We start from the raw sequence: 24,593 nt of genomic DNA, 5'->3' as shown, positions 1-24,593 counted from the left end.
CTGCTTCTCTCTGAGAAGCCCCCCACTGCCTCTCTCTTCCAATGAAACTTTAAAAAGTATACACACAAAAATGCCTCTTTGACGGAAACTATATTTTAGCTTCTTGGATGTTAATGTTTGTCCATTTTTAACTTTTTAAAATAAAAATCTCTAAGTAAAAGTACTATTTGCCAACCTAGCATCTCAATGTTTTTTCCATAAACAACAATGCAATAATCTACTTTTGAAAAAGAGCAGGAATAAAGAATCCTGTAACATAAGAGCTGCACTAATATACTAAAAAATAAAGCAAAAAAAAAAAAATCTGTATGGTTCCAGAAAACTTTATGAATTCGTAGAGGTAATAAAGACAGTGATTAAATAGTAACTAAAATGAGACAATTGTTTTGAAATAGTCTAGCACAGTGCCTGCATATAATGGGTATACAATTAAAATGTGCTCCCATTTTTGCCTTTCTGGGCACGAAAGCCTAACACATTAAATTCCTTGATTAAGGATAAAAACATTTGCCATAGAGGTGGGGCAGTCCAGGGTTAGGACCACAGACTGGTATCAGACTACTGGAGTGCAAACTCCAGCTCTACCACTTATGAGCTATTGAACGTTCTGGAAAAATGAGGATCAATTATAAAACCTGGCTCAGAGGGTTATTGTAAGGATAAAATGAGATAGTTCCTGTCAAGTTCTCAAGAAATGTAATCAGCAATCAACAAATGTTAGCTAATAATGATGGTACTGAGGCCTTGTGCTGGATTCGTTACCTGTATTATTTTTATTCCTCATGACAACTGTTGCAAAGTAGGTACAATTTTAACTTCATAGACAAGGAAACAGATTCAGAGAGAGTGAGTAACCAGCCTAGGCTTATTATGGTCAGTGACAGGGCTGGGGCTCATACCATGTTCGTTAAATCTAAGACTCTGCCTCTAGAAATAGTATATTTTTGCCTTGAAATTATTTGATGAATATAAAGAAAAAAATGATAAAAATAAGCTGCATATACAAAGTATATACAGCCTTAAGTACAAAGTATAAAAACAATAAACATCTTTTTGGCAGCCATTCTCGAGAGCCCTTTTTATGCTCAGAAACATTTTTGTCCCCTAGACTAAAATCCTTTTAAACGAAATCTGCGGTTGTCTTCAGGTTCTAATCTTAGTGTTGTCACTAGCTAGCTGTTGCTAGGCCCTTGTTTCATCATCTCTACAATGAAATTTTGAGTTATGAAATCATAGGTCATTTCCCACTCTAAAATTCTTTTCCTCCAGTTGGTTTAAAGGCATCTCCACAAGCTGTTACTGCCATCCAGAGGAGAAATACTGTTGCAGACACAAAGAAGGCATTATGGCAGTTTTAGATAGTGGTGGCAATACTAGCTATCATTTATTGAGTGTCTACTATGTGCCAGGCACCTCCCTGGACATATGTATTTCTATTCTTCAAGATAATTACCCATGTTCTTAAATTGGGAAATCAGAGTTTAAAAAATTTAAACAACTTGTCCTGGGTCACCCAACTAGTAATGAGTAAATTCTGTTTGGGGTCTAATGTTTTTTCAGCAGTGACAAGAACTAAAATAGAAGCATCTTGCAATAGAGAGAATGTGTTTGCAAATCCATCCTTTTAGCCAGAGAACAGAATAGATTGTGGTCTATCTTCCCTGAAAGGACTCTGGACCTAGGGGCCAATATATGGCTCAGGTCCATGTGTACCTCTTAAACTAGTTAAGATGTTACTACTCTAGCATAAAAATTATTTGTTGAGTAAGATAAAATGCAGAGTCCCATATCCAGAGATTCTGAGTCTAGGTCTGGAGTAGAGCCCAGGAATCTACATTTTTAGTAAGTACTACAGGTGATTCTCATCCAGATGAGAAGCCCTGCTCAGTCACACTGGACTGTGGTTTCTATAGGGGCCTAAACAGAATGAGTCACATAGTTTCCTGAGGCCTGAGATGTGCACTTATTTACTTATTCAAAGAATGGGCCACCAACTGGAAGATGGAATTTCTAAACCTGGTATTTATCCTCCAGTCCCAGGATGGGCTCAAGGCTCCTTGAATGGGAAATTGCTCCCTGTGGGATGGGTCTTGTACTCTTGCCTCAAGATTTCATATGTACAAAAGGTATTTCATATAGTCGTAAGCATACCAATCATGATGACCAACTTCCTTTTTTAGCACACTTCCTCACCCGCAGCCCTCATCCACTAGTCAGCATTAGGCTATTTTCTATGCAGGTGAACTCATTGGACTGGGGTGGGCCTTCACGCACAGTTTGACCAAGGACTAGAGTGGTCTGACATATGAGATTCTGCCTGGTAAAGGCAATGGTAATTGGCTAAATAACCAGTAGGCTCCACCCTAGACTAAAATCCTTTTAAAAAAAAATCTACGGTTGTCTTCAGGTTCTAATCTTAGTGTTGTCACTAGCTAGCTGTTGCCAGACCCTTGTTTCATCATCTCTACAATGAAATCTTGTCCCCTAGACAAAAATCGGAGTGGCAGACCGAGACCATTAACCACTAGGTAGTAAGAGATCAGGACCAATAAGCAGAGAGCTGTAAGATTCCCCACTCCTGTGGCAGTACCTGAGTGGGTACTTCCTTAGATCAATGTGACAGAGATTATTATTTATCTTTTCTACTTGATGGGAGCTAGATGGTGGAAAAATTTAAAGAGCTGACTTAACTACTTATTGAAAATCAGAAATGCAGATTAAATACTCCTAAATCATAACATAGTCAATGGGGACATAGATTTTAAACATTTGATAGATACACTTTTTAAAGAACATCTTTTCCGTATGCATATGCATACCAGTTAGTTGCACTAGCTCTTAAGATATAATCTCCTTGAGTTTGATATTATAAATTAAATTTTTATTTAAAGCTTCGTTATTCAAGTAGAAAAGTTGTTTTTAACTACTGTTAAATAAAAAGTGGGAAGTGAGGTAATTCATCTTTTTCCCAATAATCTTCTCTTCCTCCAACAGTGTCATCTTTTTGAAAGTCAAGGTAATTCCTTGTAAATAAGGCTTTTAATAAATTACAAATATGTAATAGGTCTTGTCCATCTTCTTCCTAACTACTTAATGCACTGTTGCATAGCAACAAATTCTTTTTTCTGCTTCTTCTTTGCTGGAAGTCTGAGAGTCTGAAATCTGCATTGGCTTGGATGAGCTTGGGCATTTTTCTGGTGCCAGGAGTGCAAATATCCATTGTAGAAATCAGTAGCTGTTAGTGTTTTCTTGAGCATCACTGATCGTACACCAATCCAGCCATCCTAAAAGGTAAAAGACAAATAGTGAATAAGCAGTGATAACAAAACTTTTATCATAAAAACAAATAAACCGATAAAGCTTATTAAATGTCTAGTTGCAAAGAGCACTATAATACATACGTAACATACTTCTTTGACTTGAAAAGTTTATTACCAAGGAGCGATAACACATGTATAGACCTGATAAACCTATTTAAACACAGAGGGAGCAGAATAAAAAGGTATGTTATATTTGCATGGTGCTTTACAGTTTTCGAAGTGTGTCCATATATCTTATTGTGATTTATATAACCACTCTAAAAGGTAGACAGATTCAGTATCATCCCCAGAGAAAAGTGATTTTAGAAGAGAAAACTGATACCCAGAGAGGGTGAGTGATTTGTTCATGGTGACAAAACTGGTGGGACTCAAACTCACATGTACAGACAACTCCAGCTTCTTCTATGAGAGCAAATTGTAGATTTGCAATACAGATATTCACAGACCCAGACAAGGACAAGACATATGCAATCAATGTTATTCCAGAATAACTTGAAGATGAAGAGAGGCTGAAGTAGGAGTTCTGTATCTGCATTCTGCAGAGGTCAGATCTATCACACATTTTAAAACACCCCTTGGTGAGCATGAAACATCTCACACAAACACCATGGGATATGGAAGGAAAACATTCAGGATATGGAAGAAATGTGGAACACTTCTCAGGATAACGCCATTGTCTTATAAAACAATAATGGTTCCAAAGCCATTTAAAATAGTTAAGAAATCTCCTCTCTAACCACTGTTGGATAGTAAAAGCAAGTAGGACACATGCACTGTAGTTCAGCTAGCTACCTCAATATCACTCTTTTCTGATAGTCATTTTAACAAGATGACTTATTAATTAAACAAGATTTGTTAATTATTAAAAAGAGCTTGTTAATTAAATTGGATTAATGAAAATATATAAGTTTCTTTTAAGGAAGCACTAAAGTTACTGAATCTTCTTTCATTGTTTCAGTAAAAAAACTTTGGCAAACTTTCATCCCTTTCAAAAAATTATACCAGAAATTCTACTATTTCTTAAGAAAATTAAACTGTCCATTGGCTCAATCTGATGGATAAGCAACTGAGTGAAGTACTAATTAAAAATGATAAATGATACAAGCTGTAAAAACTCACTAAAACAAGTATAGTAATTTAAAACTCAAAGAAATGTACCTTGCAACAAACCAGCAGTATTTGCGACTGTTTGTGGTATGTTATGGATCCTGGAATAACAGCCTGTCCTGTTAATTTTGGATCTAAAGAGTGGGGGAGGGGGAGGATATGAGAGAGAGAATAATTATACAACTTAGTTGTGCTTCTTAAAGATCAAAAAACATCTTGGGAGACAGTACTAATATTAGAATGGGCACATCGGCTGACGACCTGACTTTACAATCCAAAACTTAAAATGGAGCCATGGTGCTCTCTGCATATCTCAAACCCAAAGGGAAGCTCTCCCTACACATGAGTCCTTTACCCAGTCTCTCAGAAATCAATCTAAAATGTTAAATCTAGTTTTGACCATTTGGGGGAAATAATTAGCTACCAGTGGAGAAATATACAGCAGGCTTAGGATCTAAGCTGGCCCTTTCATCCATGATCAAACAAATCTCAATTCTAGATTTTTGGAGAACTCCAACTCCCTCTGAACTACACCAGCTCCTCCTGTGATTCACACTCCTTCAGTCCACCATGTTGGGAGGGCACTGATGGGCTTCAGAGCAGACCTGTGTTGTAAAATGCTATACCATGGCCTGAGTCTCACTGAAGGGCCCATAGATTTTCATTATGATATTCACCAGCATGAAATGAACCAAGTCATTTTATACTCCCTGAAAACCTTAGTGCAGGAAATCAGAGCTTAAAATGTGATAGCAGCACTGTTCTGCCTACCTCCCAGGTTCCTATGATTATTAAATGAGGAACACATGTGAAAAGACACTGCAATGAGTAAGGCTGAATGAATGTAAAGTGTTATCATTATTGAACTGAAACAAACTAAAAATCCTTCTTTTTAGTAAACGTGACCTATGGCAAAACAGAGACATTTTCAAATAGACTGGAGTGAAAACATTTTCCACGCCAGCTATTCAAAGTACCAGCAAGGACTGAACTATTAACTTCAACCAAATCCAGAAGTTTAATGGTATTATCCATCCAGAGTGTCTGCAATGGAATCTGCAAATAAAATTAAAGAAAGTATGATTAAAGAAATACTCAATTCTCAAATCCTTTTCAACTATTATTTTGTCTCATTCAGGTCTGACTTCTCCCCCAATTACTCAGTCTCCAAATCTTACTGAATAGAACACAAACACGATCTCCTATATCAGTCTCCAGACTCTAAAAGATCCTAACATTAAACAATGTTTTAAAATTAATGTATATATTTATTAATATTTCTAATGAAAAATGTATGCACATTATGAAAAATGCAAGCATTACAGTAATTATGTTAAAAAATTTAGAAAGTGAAATTATTTTGTACTCCCACCCCCAGAGGTAACCACTGTTATAGCAGTTTGATGTTAACATCAAATATCCTTATATTTTTTAAACAAATAACCTTGTAGTTTTTTCTATAAATACTATTGCAAAAATCTAGAACATACAGTTTTTCAAGGGATTTTTTTACTTAACCATGAACCATGATCATCAGTGCACTTAACTATTTCACTCCCTTTATCTGCTGCATAGTATTCCATCTTATGAATGTACCATAATTTACTCAACCAATACCTTTATGATAGAATATTTGTTATCTTCAATTTTTTGCTGTTATAAAATTACAAAATGTGGTAATAAATAACCTGGTAGATATATTTTTGAAGACTTTTACATTTCTAGAGGATAGTTATTGTTTTTTTTTTAATGCACTAGATTAAAGAACATCAACATTTTGTTGTTAAAATGTATTAATAAGAGAAAAAATGACAATGTATTGCTGTTTATTATTAGTGAGATTGAGGAGCATTCCATATATTAAAGTGTACATTTTATTTGTTTCTCTGAAAGCTATCCATTTATGCTCTCTGCCTCTCTCCTTTTAAACTGAGTTGTTCATCTCTTGCCTATTAATTTGTGAAAGCCTTTAGGAAATTAGCCCCTTAACTCTTGAATGTATTATGAATATTTTTATTGTTGTTGATTTTTAGTCTTGAATGTTGATTTTTAATTCTTGAATGTATTATGAATATTTTTATTGTTGATTTTTAGTCTTAGGTATACTATTTTTTATTTTTATGGAGTAATATTTATCAGTCTTTTCTCTCATGACTTCAGTGGTTCATGTTATGCTTAAAAAGGTCTACTCCGCATTTCAAGATTATTAAATATTATAAAATTATTCAATTGTGTTTTTCCAGACCTTGGAGCCAGAAGTGAGATCTGATTCTTGGAGCTGCCAAGAAACTTACTAACCAAGAAACAATGTGGTTTCGTATTTTTATTTAAATCCACCTAGGTTTTATTTTGATTTCAAAAGATAGCCCTCTAATGCTTACCAGTTGTCCCAGTGCTGTTTAGTAGATAATCCATCTCACCCTTCCCCCAACGTGAAATGCCATCTTCATCACATAACATTTCCAATATACCTGACACTTCAGAATTTGATTTAAAGATGTTAACAAAAACTAACACACACCAGGAAATAATTTCTTTCAAATATCTGAATTAAATAAATTTATTTTCAGACTGTAGTTCAATCTTCTATTTCATAGATAAAGCAGGTGAGGCCCAGAGAAATGCAAATATTTTTCCCAAGGTTAGACACAGAGCTGGTTAGTAGCAGAGTCAATGATCAGAATCTATGTTTTTTTCATTCTCAGCTCAGTGCTCTTTTTATGAGATCTCTTAAAGAAGACATTTAATTGTTAGTAGAGTTAGGCTGTTGCCAAGATTTAAACATTAAATTTTTTAAAATTAAGTAAATTTGAAGTTCATAATTGTTTATAACATTACATATGATATATTTTGGTACAATATCCTCTTCTATAACTTTTAACTCATTTTGCTTTATGAAATAATTCTCATGTGTGTAACTTTTTACTTTTGAAGAACTCAGAATACTTTTGAAACATGCGTACTGACTAAAAAAAGATTTACATTTGCTGAGTTATAAATACGCTAGGAATATAATCAGAATATACAGTTCTTATACTTGAGGAGGTAAAGCTCACCTTCACCTGTGATCAGAGCATTGCAGAAAGGAAAGGGATGGTAAGAATACAGTCATTTCAGTGTCCACCATCATTATTGTCAAAATCACATGTTTGCATGGATTTAAATTCAGAGATTATCTTCTTTGATCTTGACAGCTGTGACCAGTCATTAACCTTATTTTAGAGGTAAAAAAACAAAAGCTCAGAGAAGATAAGGGTCTTGCTATTGGTTAGTAAATGGCAGCTCTAGGAATCAGACCTCACTTCTGGCTCCAAGATAAGTACTCCTTCTGTTATAGCACAAGCTTTTCTCAGTGGAGAGGAAAGGTGAATTGCAGAAGATAAGGATCATTATGTAGTAATATATCTGTGTTTAACTTTTTGAGGAAATATCAAACTGTTTTCCATAGCAGCTGTACATTCTAACCAACAATGTATTAGGGTTCCAAATTTTTCCACGTCCTTATCAACACTTTTTTTTAAATTATAGTGATCCTAGTAGGTGTGAAGTAGTATCTCGGTGTAGTTTTTTTTTTTTAATATGCAATTCAATTTATTTACTGCTTTATATCTTATAATTCCAAAAGCTTTATAATGTCACATTTTCTCAACTTAGCTGTTGGTATAATAGCTTTATTAGTTCAAATCAAAAGAGATCAATATTCTAAAGTAAACATGACATTGCAATATTTAGTTATTCTTTGTAGCTGGAACTCAGAAAATAATTTCCTATGAAATGGAATACAGAGATCATTACCAATATCTTTAAGTTTCCATCTTTAGGATAAAGCTAAAGGTCTCCACTTTCTCCCTGTTCCCATTCTACTCTCTTCAGGTGATGGCTCAGGAGACCTCACTTGCTCTGCATCCTGCCACCAGCTCATATCACACTGGATGCCTTTATCAACTTTGTTAAAGTGGGCCGACCAGGCAGCGGAGGAAGCAGCCCTCTGGAGGTAGCTGTTCCAATCTCTCACTTCCTCTTCATCCAGTTTCTCAGGGAAGTCATGGCTCCCACTGCTGTTGTCTGGCTTCCTTTCCACAATGCTAAGGGGCTTCTGGGATTTAGATTGTATGCTCAGGTCCTTGACTGCTTTCATGCTGGCATCAGTGGCCTTTGCTGCTGAAGCTTATTGACATCTCCAATTCTGAGTTCTGAGTTTTCTGTCTTTTACTTCATCTGGAAGTGGCAAGATTCGAGGAACAGCAAGATTTGTATCCCTTCTTTTCATTACCCAAGTTCATCTCCATGGTTAATCATGGTTAATTCTAAGATCATTAGATCTTAGAATATCATGACACTGCTCTGACTAGACAGCTCTTTGTTTACCTTTATACATAATGTGGTCTTTACCCTCATGAGGGTTATTGAGCACATGCTGACTTTCACATGAACTCTGTGAAATCCCATTGTGCTGCACCATGTTCTCTGGCATGGCTTTACCATAAGCCAGGTCATGCGAATGGATAGTTTCTTTCAAAGTCTTTCAGAACTGTATTACATGGGATCCTTTACCCTCTTCCATCCTCATTTTCTTGTTCTCAGATGCAGCTTCCCTGAGGTGTGTTTCCACAGAGTGTCATTAGAAGAGCTCTTACCATGTAGCTCCCTCTTCTGGGCAACAGAAGACCAAGCCCTATTTGTTTCTTCAGGAATGTTGTCAGTTTCAATGTCAACATTAGTAGTAGAGATACTGGTCACCCTACCTATGTCACGACTTTTGCCTTATGAGGATAAGACTTATTTTTCACTCATGTTCTCAACCTGCTGAAGTTCAGTTGAAGTCTCTTTTGTTATCATTTTTCCCCATAGCCACTATAGTGCCAGAACCGTGCTGGATTACAACATGTAGGGAATACAGGTATGCTGTTAAGTGTTGTGGGCAACGGGGACTGAGGTATGAAGAAGCCAGGATACTGAGCACTAAGAACGTGGAAAATACAGAACTCCATTTCTGAAACCTGCCCCAGGAACAGAAAATGGATTATAGGCAGGATCTAGTACTAGAAACATTGGTAAACCTGCTGGGCCATGGTGTGTATGTTAAACTGGGTCTGGCATTATTGCTGACAAAATGTGCATTGATTTCTGAGTTCATTTTCTACTTTACTCCAGTTCGAAGTCTGGGAGAGTCTACAGTGGCACACAGGCCTGGTTCTAGCCTGACCTCTGCAACTCAGAGCATCTATATTCAGTGTAGTTTTGATTGTCATTTTCCTAATGACTAAAGAAACTGATCATCTTTTTCATGTGTTTATTGGCCGTTTATGTATCTTCTTGGGAGAAATGTCTATTCAGATCTTTTGTGCGTTACCTAATCAGGTTGTCTTTTTTGCTGTAGAGTTTTAAGAGTTCTTTATATATTCTGGATACTAGATGCTTATCAGACACATAATTTGCAAATATTTTCTTCCATTCTGTAGGTTATCTTTTCATTTTCTTGAGTGTGTTCTTTGAAGCCCAATAGTTTTGAATTTTCAAGTCCAATTTCTGTATTTTTAGTTTGGTTGCTCATCCTTTAGGCATTATATCCAAGAACCACTGCCTAATTCAAGATCATTAAGATTTAGCCCTATGTTTTCTTTTTTTACATTTTTTTAAGAATTTTAAATTTTATTGACCTTCTAATATTTTTTAAAAAGTGAAATTTAAGGTCATATCTCTAAGTTTGATATACCCCTGTATTTTCATCTAAGAGTACTATAGTTTTAGCTTCTACATTTAGGTCTCATTTTGAATTTATTTTTATATATGGTGTGAGGTAGGGATACAAATTCATTCTTTTGATTGTGGATATCCAATTGTCCAAGCTCCATGTGGTGAAACGACCATTCTTTTCTCATTAAATTGTCTTGTCATCAAAAATTAATTGACCATAAATGTATGGGTTTATTTTTGGACTCTAAGGTCTGTCTCATCGAGCTATATGTCTATCTTAATGTCAGTATCACATTTCTTGATTACTGTAGCTTTGTAGTAAGTTTTGAAAAAAAGAAGAGTGAGTTCTCCAACTTTGTTCTTTTTTTTCAAGATTTTTTGGCTATTCTGGGCCTCTTGGGATGCCATATGAATTTCAGGATCTCTGCAAAGAAGTCGACTGGAATTTTACAGGGATTGTGTTGAATCTGTAGATCAATTTGGAGAGTAGTGCCATCTTAACAATATTAAGTCTTTCAATCCATGAGCACAGAGGTCTTTCTATTTACTATTAGGTCTTCTTTACTATTTATTAGCTCTAGTAGTTTTTTAGGGGGATTCTTTATGAGTTTATCAATATAAGATCATGTCATCTACAAATAGAGATAGTTTAACTTCCTCTTTTCCAATCTGGTTACCTTTGTTTTTTTCTTGGCTATTACCTCCAAGACAATGTTGAAGAGAAGTTGTAAGAACAGACATCCTTCTCTCGCTCCTGTTCTTAGGCAGAGAGCTTTCGGTCTTTTGCCATTAAATATGATGTTAACTGTGGGTTTTTGTAGATGTTCTTTATCAGGCTGAGGAAGTTCTCTTCTATTCTTAATTTGTTGAGCATTTTTATCATGAAGAGCTGTTGCATTTTGTCAAATCTCTTTTCTGCATCTACTGAGACAATATGTGGCTCTTGTCCTTTATTCTATTAATATGGTCTATTGCGTTGATTGATTTTTGTATGTTGAACCGACTTTGCATTTCTCAGATAAATCCCACTTGGTCATAGTTATAATCCTTTTCTACATGTTCTTTGATTCAGTTTGCTAATCTTGTTGAGGGTTTTTACCTCTATATTCATAAGGAATACTGATTTTTTAGTTTTCTTTTCTTGTAATGAAATTATCTGGTTTAGCCTACCTTGGGTTTTGTACTAGTTGCTCCCTCTGTCTGGAATGCTCTTGTACTGATCTTGGCATGGCTGGCTCTTTATTGTCTTTCAGATCTCAGCTTAAGTGTCACTTCAGAAGGCCTTCCCCATCTATCCAATCTAAAATAACCTCCAGTTAGTCTATCCCATTATCTTATTTTAATTTTCATAAAGAAACTTATCACACTGATATTTTTATTTGCTTATTTATTGTCTGCCTTCCCACATTATCTTTATCTCTAGTACCTAGAACAATGCCTGACACATAATAAGCCTTCAATAAATATTTTCTTTAATGAATGAATGAATAGAAGAGATCATTTAATGAGTACCTATTCTGTGCAAGATGGTATACTAGATGCTTTATATACATTATATCGGCCCTAATTTTCCAATGAACAAACTAAAGCTCAGAGGTTACTTAATGCCACTAAACTATACATGTAAAAATAAAAATGGTTAAAATAGTAAATTTTACGTTATGTATATTTTACTACAATGAAATAATTTAAAAAAACAAATTTCAAGATCTTTAGATTACATTAGATTCATTCCTAAAAATATTTGAAAAGTGAATTACGCACGCACACACACATACATACACACAATTAAGTAAAACTGCAATCTGACTTCTAACTTACTATATCTCCAATGGCACGATAAAGTCTGAATATTTCCTCTGAAGTTTGTTCTTCCCATTTTATACAGCTGGTACCAACAGAAACCTTAGGGGCTACAAGATAAAGCCAATAGAAAGAATGAATATCAGGTTCCATGTCCATGAATTGATAACTGAATGATAGATACAAGAGAATTCATTATATTATTTTCTAAACTTTTGTATATGTTTGAAATTTTTTATAACATAAAATAAAATTAAATAAACCATACAAGTACTAGAAGAAAACACTGGTGAATTTCTTTGTAACCTAGGTGTAGAAAAAAATCCTTCTAATTCAAACTCCAGAAGCAATTAAAGAAAACAATGATAAATGTGACTAAATAAAAATAAACTTTTGCAAGACAAAAAAAAATGCCATAAGTCAAAAAACGAATGACAAACTAAAAGTATTTACAATTTATATTACAATACTTTATATCTATTTATATAGATATATAGAAGACATATAGCTATATATCAAATATAAATATAATTATATATTGTATTTAGAAATACTTTATATCTATTATATAGATTTATATCTATTCATTAAAGAATTCCTAAAAACCAAGAAGAAAAAGACCAAAACCTGATAGAAAAATTGGCAAAAAACCCTTCCTAGAAAAAAGAAATGCTAATAGTCTTTAAACATATTGAAAAGATCCTCAAATTCATTCAAGGAGTAATGTAAATTAAAATCACTCCAAGATCAATTTATTATCTATTAGATTAAGAAGTAACACATGCATAAAGTTATTCCTAGCAAAAATTATTCACTGAAATAGCAAAAGACTGGAAACAACCCAAATGTCCACCAATAGGAAATCTGTTGAATAACTTATGCTATATCTGCACAAGTGAGAATTATGCCACCACAAAAAAGAACAAGGAAAATCTCTTCTTATTGATAGCAAATGATTTCCCGGATACGGGGTTAAGTAAAAAATGAAAGGTGCAGAAGAGTGTATATTTTATGCTACCTTTAGTGGAAGCAAAATGGAAAAATCGATTTTAAAATATATGTTCTTGTTTATTTTGATAAAAGTAAACAACTGGAAGGCTAAATCAGAAACTAATAAAAATAGTTACTATAGAAGGAGGGAAACAGGATTGGAGGGGCTAGAGATAGAAATGAGACTTTTCTGAGTATTCCTTTTCAAATGGCTTTAACTGTTCAATCATGTAAATATTTTCTATATTCAAAAATAAGATTTAATTATCAGGGGAAAAAAGCAACCCTGAAAATTAAAAACAAACTGAAGCAAATAAACCTAACTATATATCAAACTAGATAGCAAAATCACATGGAAAATATAATTATCTCCAGGAAGTTTTGAACAAAGTACTATGACTATATACTCTTAGCAGGATATATTTAAAGGAAAAAAAAACTGCAGAGAAATCTTAAGTTCTACTTAGTACTTTTACTGTTTGTAGTAATATTGGTGTTATAATTTCAAAACCATTTTATGTAGAAAAAATAAACATTAGTATTGTTTAAAAAAATATTCAGTGTAAGAGAAAATATTTTTAAAAACCCTGTAATTTAAAGTTTGAATCAGAAACAATATGAACTCCGACATTTTTAAAAAATATAATCCTAGCCTTGTCCACTGACACCTCATGCTGAAACATACTGTTATACCAGATGGTTTCTAAATACCACCTCCCCACTAAAATGAATAAGGGAGAGATGGCTGATTCCAGTGTAGGACAGAGAATTTACAAGGTGAGCCTGGGACATCTTGTGACAGACAGCCAGGAAGCATTCAAAAATTAGTTGGGGAATGGGGGGATATCAAAAGGATACAGGTGCCAATGTTAAGGGGCTCCCACTGGCCAATCTGGGACAATTTGAGTTGCACAAAGAATTATGATTGTAATTAACTGTAAAGCACAATAAATGAAAATCCATGAGTCAAATGATAATTTTAAAAAACTTTAGTGGCCATCATAACTGAAGGCAATTATGGTACCAACTCCTTACTCTAAAACTTGATAATTAGAGAAAAAATTAAGCATTTACCCTGTTATTTTAGGATAAACTAAAATTCAGGCCCAATTAATGAGGAAAAGCTCTTCTTACAGAACAATGCCAATTACTAAATGTAAATGAAGTTGGAAAATCACTATTGGCAATCCCCAATTAAGTAATTCATTCAAAGTAGGAGCATCAATCCACACTAAAATTGTTATATGAAAGGTTGTTAGAGAACAGGATTTTTGCATGGTGCCAAAGTCTTACCCCACAAATTACCAGCTAATTGCAAATGGAGAAACTCATCTTCATACTGTATAGATCTGGTAGTCACCTCTTCAACCAAGTGATCAAACTTAGCTTTACTAGCCTTAATGCAACCTCATATTATGGCTTATTGATATGAGCATCCTAAGATTGGAGGGACAGGCCAGACTATTCCAAGCATATCCTTTTAAATAGTTTTAACTTTTGAATCACGTAAATGTTTTTAAAATAAAATTAAATCATACATTTAAAAAGCTCCTTAAAATTAAAAATAAATTGAAAAAAATATCACTGGAACATAATATCATCTATGAAATACTGTTTCCAAAAATTTTAAGCCTGAATCTAACCAAGCCATTTGAACTTTCAGTTTATAGGAAACAACACTGGAAGGAAACAGACAACTGGCCCAGTTTCTTCAAAAAGTCAATCACATGGAGGAGAAAAAAATAGTGGAAGAATCACTCTAGATTAAAGAGACTAAGGAAACATAACAACTAATTAAAATTGGATCCTAGTTTGATAAATATATAGCTATAAAATACATTTTTAGACAATTAAGAAAATACTTACATACAGACTGGATATTAGATGCTATTATGGAACTGTTCATTTTTCTTAGGGATGCATGATGAAGTGTTTAGGGATGAAAGGTCATGATGCATACTTCCAAATGGTTAAACAGAAATTAAAATATGTATACTAAATAAACATACATTTAGAGAACGAAAGAAAATCTGGCCAAACATCAATAATTGTTGACTCTGAGTTAAACAGGTATTCACTGTCTTTCAACTTATCTCTGTTTGATACTTTTCAATATAAAAAGTAGGAACAAAATTTCCAATCTTTCATGAGGCTGCATATATTAAGAGGGAGAGGGAAACCTTACCAACCATTCTTTGGAAAAGGACATAGTAGTGTGCACTTACTCTTTAGTCAAAATTAAGGGAAATGTGCAAGTGAAGAAGTCAGAATGTTTAGATGCCATCAACAAAAAACAAAACCTATGAAAGAGGTAAGAGTCTTTGCAGGCTTCACTCACCATGTGTCACCCCCTCAGTTGGCTGCTGCCTTCCATTGTTCAAACTTTCAGGCAATTTTTTCAAAACTGAAATAAGCTTAAAAAGGAGAACAATATATCGAAGATGAAAAGAATAAAAGCAGAAATACATTACAATTCATGTAATTTATAGCTTTAAGAAAGCTGGGTGACAGGCGAGGTAGTTAATTGGCTTAAGCTGTGAGGATATACGTCTGCTCGGTGGAGTTTCAGTAGAGATGTCACTCTCTGTAGAGTGCAGGTCACTGATTTGCTTCCTGAGCTTTGCCTGGCTGTGCAAGCTTTCAGAACCAGGACAGACTACGCTCTAGTCATCCACACTCTCACCATGCTGCTGAAAGGAAGGCAGTAGAGCCTCATAGAAAAACAGTATATTCTGTGTTCAAATCCCAGTTCTACCACCTATTGGCCATGTCATTGTGGAAAAGTTATTTTACTTGTCTGTGGCCTTCAATGTCGTAATCTGTATAAGTGTCGACAACAACAGTTACGTCAAAGGTTTGCTGGGAAGGTAAAAAGTAAGTTTATAGAGTATCTAGAAAACAAGCCAGTGCTCAATAAATGACAGCCACTATTATAACAGCATTTCTGAGGTATGTGCCTAGAATAGGAAGCACCATCCAAATAGCTAGGGGGAGCGTTTTCTTCTACAGAAAATTAATAAGTTCATATGAAAATCATTAATTTGGTCATTAAGCATTTACTCAGACCCTACTGTATGCAGATTAAATGAGCTATACAACAAGCTATACAAAGCCATGGAGTTCATTTATAGCTACGGGGTCGGTAGAATTCCAGTGCATATGGATGCAAATGATTGGAACATAGGCACAGAAGTAAGAGGAAAGTTAAGAGTCACATAGGAAATGCTGCTGGTTCAGTATGACAAAGATGAAAGAAAAGTACATCTATGAGACTGAGAGGAGTGAAATTGGGAAGAATAGTCTAAAAGCCTCACTGTGATATAGTGGCCCATATAAGATCACATGTTTCATTTGAAAGCCTTTATGAAGTACACACTCTGTGTAAATTCTCAAAGAATTTACACAAATGAGATCACAAATGCCAAGCTAATATTTAGGAAGCCATGGACAGAAATTGCTCTCTAAAAAACCGACAACTTAAAATCATGTAATTATTCTTTTCATCTAGCAAGTGAATAAAAAGCAGTGGGATATCAGAGAACTTACCATGTTGGCACCCAGTCTTGACAGCACTGCTTCCAATTCCTTTGCAGTGCTTTTGGGTGGCACAGGAATGGTTTCCTGTTTGACAATTGGACCTACATCAAATCTACAAAAATAAAAATAAAAAACAAACAATAATATAATTTCTGACGATTTCTAACAATCAAAATGTTTGTCTACATGAGTGTTTACATACCACAAGAACAGTTTAACCTTGGCTATGAATTTGACTTAGTCATTAGCAAGGGAGAAATGTCAGTTTGAAAGAAGGGAGAGTAAAATCTGACCTGTAATTAGTTTTTAAATTTATTTATTCCTAAAAGAAAAAGCTATAAAGTTGCATATCAGGGATTTAATTGGAATTATAGATAATTCAACCATTAGTAATAAATATTATTTTTAAAAATCTCTATTTGTATAATGAAAGCATAGAGCAAAGAATTTCTTTTCTAAGAAAGTACAATTAGGAAATTCCTAATTATTTCTTTTTATATTTCCTCTCTCAAAGAACAAGAGTTTTGCCTGGATTATAATCACTGTTGATTATAAGTAGGCACAAGTGTGTGCATTCCCATGAGTCTTACATTTTATATCAAGCTCTGTAAATACTGGCCATTAACTTTTACTAGAAATATAATTTATTTTGAATATTTAACTCTGTGGCCTATTTTTAACTTGAGCTTTAATAAAATGTTTATTATGAAAAATTACAAACATTCACAAAAATGGAGAAGTCTAATGAATCACCATATATACATCACCCAGATTTTAGAATTATCAAAGTTTTGCCACTCTTGTTTCATCTACCCCCTTCCTCTTTTTTTCTCAAGTAAATTATAGCAAATCTCAGACACTGAATTGCTCCTGTGAACTTGTGAATCATCTTTTCTATGGGGACAATTAGGTGACAATAGGCAGAGGCTTAATACATTCCTGAAGCAATTTAAAATAATTGTTTCTTAGATTGTAGGTATAGTAACAAATTTAAATGTTTAAGCAACTATTGGTATACAATATTTTCTTACATCAGGTTCTAAAAATTGTTTGACCATAGAGACCAAGGCCAGCAGAACTGAGACTCATAACAACTAATATGCAAAAATCCATCTCTCATTAAAACAATGTCTTCTATAGAAATCCAGTTGTTAATGATGTAATTTATTTCAATTAAAATATTAAAAATTTCACAAGGGCTTTAAAGAGATGCTGCATAAATACCAAAACATAGAAGGCTTATTATGTGAAACAAGTTAAAAACAGAAAGGATACAAAAGCAAAGGGATGACTTTGGAGTTAGAGAAATTAGTGAGCACCAACCATTTACCTATTTCCTCCCTTCCCACCCAGAGAGGCTGATATCAATATTAAAAATCACACGAAATTTCAGGAAAAGAAAATAAGTTCTACCTTTTAGGTCTGATCTGCATAACCGTTACACCAGTAACTGTGTCTCCCTGAAGCACTGTATGGATGATAGGAGCTGGACCACGCCACCTTGGGAGGCAACTGGGATGGACATTCAATATGCCACTGAGTCAGAAAAGGCATAAATTAGTATGCAAGTGGGCTGTTCCATTTAGTTACTGCTACCTAAACTAATATGCTACTTTTCATCATTAAACTTTCCCAGAAATTTTAAAAAACTAACAGTTAAATCTAGTCTTGTACCACCTGAAAAGGGAGCCAGAGTTAAGTTCACTCTCTTACCATAAGTGACCAATGAAACAATTAAAAACAAAGCAAGAATATGCGTTGTTCCAAAAGTGTTCCACAACAGCTTATGCCTAGGAATTTTTAAATAAAAACAAAAAAAGCATTTTTTACTATATGAGTAGAATCACTCAGACCCTATCGTGCATTTCATGGATGATGTGAGTTATATTTATAGTTTAGTTACATAATTACCCTCATTTCACTTAGTTTGCATATAGAATGACTAAAACAAGCTTCCTGAATCCCCATCAAGTGATCTATTCACCTTTGCTGTTTACCCCAATACACCTATCATCCATTAATGAGCAATTTAAATAATTTACTAATCTGTCATTAATGATGTCTCTATCAGCGTGATTATTCACTTTAGAGTGTGTATATATGAGCGTCTTATGTTCTAAGATCCACTGTTCAGCTCAGTCTCACTCATCCAACAAATATTTACTGAGCACAATCCATGTGCTGGTTATGTTCTAAGTACTGGGGATACAAACAATGGTAAACTAAACAGAAAAAAAAATTGTTCCCTCAGGGAGCTTATAAACCAAGAGTGGGAGATAAGCAATGAAAAAGAAAATGCGTAAAAAGTTTGTCATATGGTGCTCAGGTGCTCAGAAATATAAAGCAGAGAAGGGAAAGGGAGTATTGGGATTACAATTTTAATAGTGGTTAAAGAAGGTTCTACCAATAAGAAGACACTTGGGCAAAAACATGAGGAGGTAAAGAAATAGCCATGTAGATATATGGGAGAAAAGCTTTCCAGGTAGAGGGAACAGTAAGTACAAAGGTCTTGAGGAAGGTCAATGCTGTCAAGTTCAAGGCACAGCAGGGAGGTCAGTGTGGCTAGAGTGGAGCGAACCCGAGGAATAGTTCCAGAAGATGAGGCCAGAGAACCAGCAGAAGACCAAACCAAGCAAGCAAGTATTCACAAGCCAATATAAGAACTTTGACTGTTATTCTGAGTAAAGATGGAAAACCACTATAGAATTTTGAGCAGAGTGACATGATCTGATTTATGCTTTAAAAGGAACACTTTGGCTGCTGGGTTGGCAAAAGACTGAGAGGGCCAAGGACAAAAGTAGAGACTGGTTAGGAAGCTACTGCAGTACTACAGGTGAGAGTGGCGGCAGTGAAAGTGATGAAAGAAGATTCTAGACAGATTTCAAGGCAGAGCCAATAAGATTTCCTGTTGGACTGGATGCATGGTGTGAGATAATGGATTAAGAAGACTCTAAGGTTGGGGGCTGAGCAACTAGAAAGCAAGAGGTGCCATTTGCTGGGGTAAAGATTTTGGAAGGAGCAGATTTTGGGTGAAATTTCAGGTATGTCATTTTGCACATCTTAAACGTAAAGTACCTATCAGACATCCAAGCAAAGCTGTGGAGGAGGCGCTGGGTATCAGAGGCCTAGAGTTCAGGGAGAAATCTGAACTGAAGGGACAAATTTGGGAGTTGTCAGCATATACATGGAATTTAAGTGAGGGTGGGTGAAAAACCCATAGATAGTGATAAAGAGCACCATACATTTTAACAATTCATGCCACTACTAACATTTTTTATTCTAAGATAAAATACTAAAGAAAGCATAATCAGAGTTCAAGTTATTGCATTTTATAGATATCAAGTCCAAGGTCTTTATATTTCCTTATAAATAAAACTTACTAGGGAAATTTAAGAATAAGAGCCTCACTCATAAGTCGGCCAAACGAAGCGACCACTCCAACATCATATTCTCCAGATCCCACATCTGGCCACTCATACACTGGAAGCTGAGACTGGACAGCATATTGCTTCACTGGCAGTCCTTTTGGTGATGGGGAGGGCACTGTGACCACTTCCAATTTTTCAATTAACTCTTCCTCTTTGTTTTCGCTAAGTTGGAAAGATTGGAAGAAAATGTGACAGTGTTAAGACAATGGGTCAAAGCTAAACTACTTCACACATCTTTGTGGTATTTTTATGATTAAATTCATGAAGCTCTTAAGGGTAAATGATTTAAACTAGTATAACTGAGAGACTAGGTTTTTACTTAATTTTAAATTTAAAGAGCCCCATATGGCTAGTCGCTACTGTTTGGACAGCATAGTTCTAAAATTTTCTTGCGCAAAGAGAAACATATACAGAACAGACATTTTATTATTTATTATTTAGGGATACTATATACACTGCTCTACATTTTTTTTTCTTAACAACACTACATATGCTGTTATGTGAGTCTTTTTTAAAAAATGGGTTAATTATACATTTGCTTACATATGCATAGAACATTTCTAGAATAAGAAACTAAAAACAGTGGCTGTCTTTGAAGAGAGGAACTGGGAAGATAACGTGGAAGGAGCTGACTCTATATATCCTTTGACTCTGTATATCCTTTGATTCTCTTGAATTTTGTACCATAACCATGTGTTAGTCAAATAATACTTAAATACACACACACACACACACACACACACACACACACACACTCTCTCCATGGTAATCACTCCATGACAGTATGTATAGCACTACCTCATTCTTTTTATCTGCTGCATAGTATTCCAGTGTACAGGAAGACTGTTCATTTATATATTTAGCAGGCATTGCATCACATATTGAGATATGAGAAAAAGTATACGTGCATGAGTAATGGAACTGCCAAATGAAGACACAGCAGAAGGGGCAGGATACAGGCAGTGAGAGATATGGAAGGCAATATGGGGAAAGCAGCATTATGGACGGTGTGCAAAGGAAAGGTGTGAAGGAACTGTTTCTGGGTGTGTACAGAGGGCAGTGTGTAGAAGGAGGAATATGAAACAAGAATATTGATGAGAGAGTCAGTATGAGGGGCTGCTATGAAGTATTTGTAGGGAAGACTTGATGGAGTGAGATGGCAGAAATGAGTTGGGGGGGTGCATCGGGAAAAAAACGGAATGGGGAAATAAAAAACTGGTTGCAGGGAAATGGGGCAGAGCAGTATACATGGGTATAGCTACCATACACTATAGACTTCAGGACAGGTTGGATCGCAAATATTTTTTTTTCCAGTATACAAGATTTGTTAAATTTTATAAACACTAAATGTATATCTAGGAGTTCTGATTTATAAATTTATTCATTTGAATACTTGGTATTTTGATTATGTCCTCATGTCAGCCTCAGAAAACTAGATCCGGCTGTATACAGGGAGGAGATGAGGAGTGAAGGAATAAGACATTGATGTGTCGGAGGATGCATGTGCCTGGTAAGAAGACGCCCAGAAGATCGAAGAGTATATATTAGATGGATCAGAGGCAGTAGGAGGAAGTGGAAAGGGAAGGACTTTGAAGTCAGACCCCTTTTCAATCCCAGTTAGCTCAGCTGATAACCTTGGGCAAATAGCTCAACCTTTCTGGGCTCCTTACCTTACACGCAAAACCGGTAGGGAGGTGTGGGGACTGGACGGAGGTGATGTATACACACGGCTAGCATGGGCTTGGCACCCCGGGAGCCCGCTAGCCCATAGACAGGGCCTGGAGTGTAGGGTGTAGACCGGACGGACCAGGGGAGGGAGGTGGGTGCCGTGCAGCTTCCGGGCGCCCGGAGACGCCGAGATCTGGGCCTGCACCCCTCCGGCGCCGCTATTTTCCCCATCGGGAGTCCAAACCGTCGGGGCCGCCCTCAGAGGCTGGACATCGGCGCCCTCAGTAGCTGGGCCCCCCAAACCCCGGCCTCGGTACCTGGCGGCGTGCAGAGCCCGCAGCGTCTCGCGGGCGAAATGGTCTGTGCCAAAGAAGAGCACCCGCCAGGGCGGCTTTTCGCGGACTCGGGGGCCTCGGCCGTCCTCCCCACCAGGAGACCCGCCGAGCCAGGCCAGCGCTCGCCACCCGGGACTTGCTCTCCGGCCCGCGCCGCCACCCGCTGGCAGGGGGCCCCAGCAGCGCCGCACCAGCACCCACATCTCCTTTGCCGGCTGGCCTACCTCGCGCAGGCGCGTCGGGGTGAGCTTGCCCAAGTCAGGCCCGAGGGGCGGGGCCGAGGAGGAACTCCCCGGAGGGGCGGGGTCTGTCAGCGACTGGGAGCGGGCCTATCAGGTTGGGGGCGTGGCCGTCTTGTTGGAGCTGATAAAGGAACTTGTAGGTTCAAGAGCCTACAAGAGCCTGTGATTTTTGTTGCATTTATTTGCACGATTTAGTCAATCTCTCAAAAACTCTTTTGGGAACAAATCTTTCGCGTTTTCAGAAAATAAATTCCCATTCATTTATATAATTCTGTGTCATTTTCTCAGCTATTATGGTAACTGATATTTACTGCGTATTTACTACATGCCACGCTTTGGCTAAGCATTTTATATTGATTAGTTCAGTTAAATCTCATATCAACCATACCAGGTGGATATTATTACAACCATTTTACTGAAGAGAATCTGAAGCTCAGCGAAGTTAATTAACCAGCTAAGTTCCTCACAGCTAGCCCATGTAGCTCCAAAGTGCAATCCTAACCATTTGGCCTTCACAGCAATCTTACATACTAGGAAAGGTCAGTGTCCCCATTTTGCACCTTAGGAAACTGAGGCTCAATTACTTGCTTGTAATCACTCAAGTGAATCAAAGGCCCTACTCTATCCCCTACCTTGTGGGTTCTTTTGCACAGAGGGATCCCATAGAGGAGATTCTTAGGGAAAATAGGTAGGGGAAGTTGTGCTTAGAAGATCTCTAAGGACCTTTGGGGCTTAGGTTCTTTATTCCTAAAGCCCATGCAGTGGCCTTCTCCTTGAATGTGGTCACACATCTTGGCAATAGAAAGGAGACCAGATTCCTTTCTAATCTCGCTCTTACCGCCTTTCTCCATCACACAGTCCTAGACCCAGTGACATTTGACCAGTCCTTTCCCTTAAATTATGAGCTCTCCACATCCCTGCTTTTAAGCCTTTGCTCATGCTCTTCTTCCTAGGCTACCTCTCCACCTCTCTTCTTCTGTAAATACTATCCATTCTTCAATACCAAGTTCAGACATCCTCCCTGAAACCTTGAGTTGGATTTTTTGTCTTTATCCATGTGCCCTTTAATGCCTTGTGGGGACTTCTGCTTCTCACAGTTGGGAGTTATTGAAGGAAGTCATCTCATGTATGTCTAGTCAATGATAAGTTCACCTGTGTGTTGAGTAGAAAGAGAGATGCAAAGAGAGACTGTATTTCCAGTGATTCTGCTGATCTGATCATATATGAGAAGGAAAGTGAGATGGGACCCCAAACCTTGTATCCTTCAACTAAATTCTCTTTCAATATCCTCTATGAGAGTAAGTGGAATATGATTCTAATATTTTTAAAAACAGTATTTTTCCATAATCATGATCTATAAATACAACCCAAATAGTCCTTTAGGTTTTTACCTTAGAATCTGGCTGTTGTCTAAAGTGTGACTCTTTATTTCTGTTTATGTCATTTCTCTCTTTGAATTAGAAAGCCTGAATTATACTACATTTAATTTTCAGCAGCCCAAATTCTTCGCAGGTAGCCCTATTCCCTAGAGCTGCCTTGAACCGCTCACAGTGCCTTCTGCCTACCACCTGCCTACCACACGCCTACGGCTCTATTGTGAGGGGCCGACGCCAATGTTTTCTTTCCTCACAGAGCTGCTACCGGCCGTTGATATCTAATTTTCTAGTGGATGGTCTTTTGATTTGCGGCAAGCTTCTTTCTAAAAAGAACTGAAAATTATATTACTGTAACAACTGGAGTTTTCCCAGGATGCTAAAATGGAAATCTTTCTGAAACTCTCGGTTGTATTTTAGGGATGTATGGAGAGTAGGGACGAGGTGAAGGGTATTGGGGGTGGAGTGAGGGGGGAGTGAGTGAGGTGTTCATTTCCAAGCCCAGACAAATCCGCTGCTGGAGTTACTAGAAAGCACACAGAGAAGATGAGGACGCCTGCTCCTGATGGCAAGGAGTTTTAGGTAATAAATTTAGAGATTCAGAAAGCACATCCAAGATAACTCTGCTGGTGCTCCTGTTTCCAGAAATTTCTCTCCCCTGATGAATGGAGTATGTGTGCACATTGAATCAATAAAATTTCCAGGTTCTGAGTCTGGGTGACAAGACAAGAGCAATGTCATTGACAGAAAGGAAGAGTTGCTTGGTGGTAACCATGACGGTTTCAGCTTTGTATACTTTGAAATGGAAGTGGTAAGACAAGCAGGTAGAGATGTTTGGTAGAAATCTAGAACATGGGGTTGGCCTCCATGACTGCGAGGTGAGAGAGCTGATGCGGAGTGGGAGGAAGCAGGAAACATGTCTCCCTGTTTCCCATTGTTCCATCTTGGCCCTAACTATGTGTGTATGATTTCTAAGGAATGGTGAGACCTGCCACAGATTAAGTATGTTTTGTGTGTGTAGGTGTGTGTGTGAACAGCCCTTTGGCTTTGAGAGTCAAATAGGAGGAGCAGCCAGAGCCCTAGGAAAGATGGA

General features: G+C 36.6%; 1 protein-coding gene across 2 annotated transcripts; it reads right to left on the bottom strand.

The window, feature by feature from the left end:
- Nucleotides 1-750: 750 nt before the first annotated feature.
- On the bottom strand, nt 751-22,103 carry MTFMT (mitochondrial methionyl-tRNA formyltransferase). 2 transcript variants are annotated; one of them, XM_039865292.1, is made up of 9 exons: nt 21,868-22,103; nt 19,835-20,044; nt 17,868-17,990; nt 16,464-16,566; nt 15,256-15,331; nt 11,946-12,037; nt 5,405-5,483; nt 4,479-4,561; nt 751-3,284 (listed from the first exon to the last, which is right to left on the bottom strand). In XM_039865292.1, the coding sequence occupies exons 1-9, from the start codon at nt 22,086-22,088 to the stop codon at nt 3,087-3,089; spliced, it is 1,185 nt and encodes a 394-aa protein (XP_039721226.1). In that variant the 5' UTR covers nt 22,089-22,103; the 3' UTR covers nt 751-3,086. The 2 variants fall into 2 exon arrangements, with proteins under 2 accessions (XP_039721226.1, XP_039721227.1); XM_039865293.1 differs by having other exon boundaries at nt 17,868-17,966.
- Between the last annotated feature and the right edge of the window lie 2,490 nt (nt 22,104-24,593).

The sequence above is a fragment of the Pteropus medius genome, unplaced genomic scaffold (genome assembly GCF_902729225.1).
Source record: "Pteropus medius unplaced genomic scaffold, Ma_sr-lr_union100, whole genome shotgun sequence".
Classification (NCBI taxonomy): Eukaryota; Metazoa; Chordata; class Mammalia; order Chiroptera; family Pteropodidae; genus Pteropus; species Pteropus medius.
Note: the sequence above shows the minus strand (reverse complement) of the source record. Positions and strands in the feature narration are given on the sequence as shown.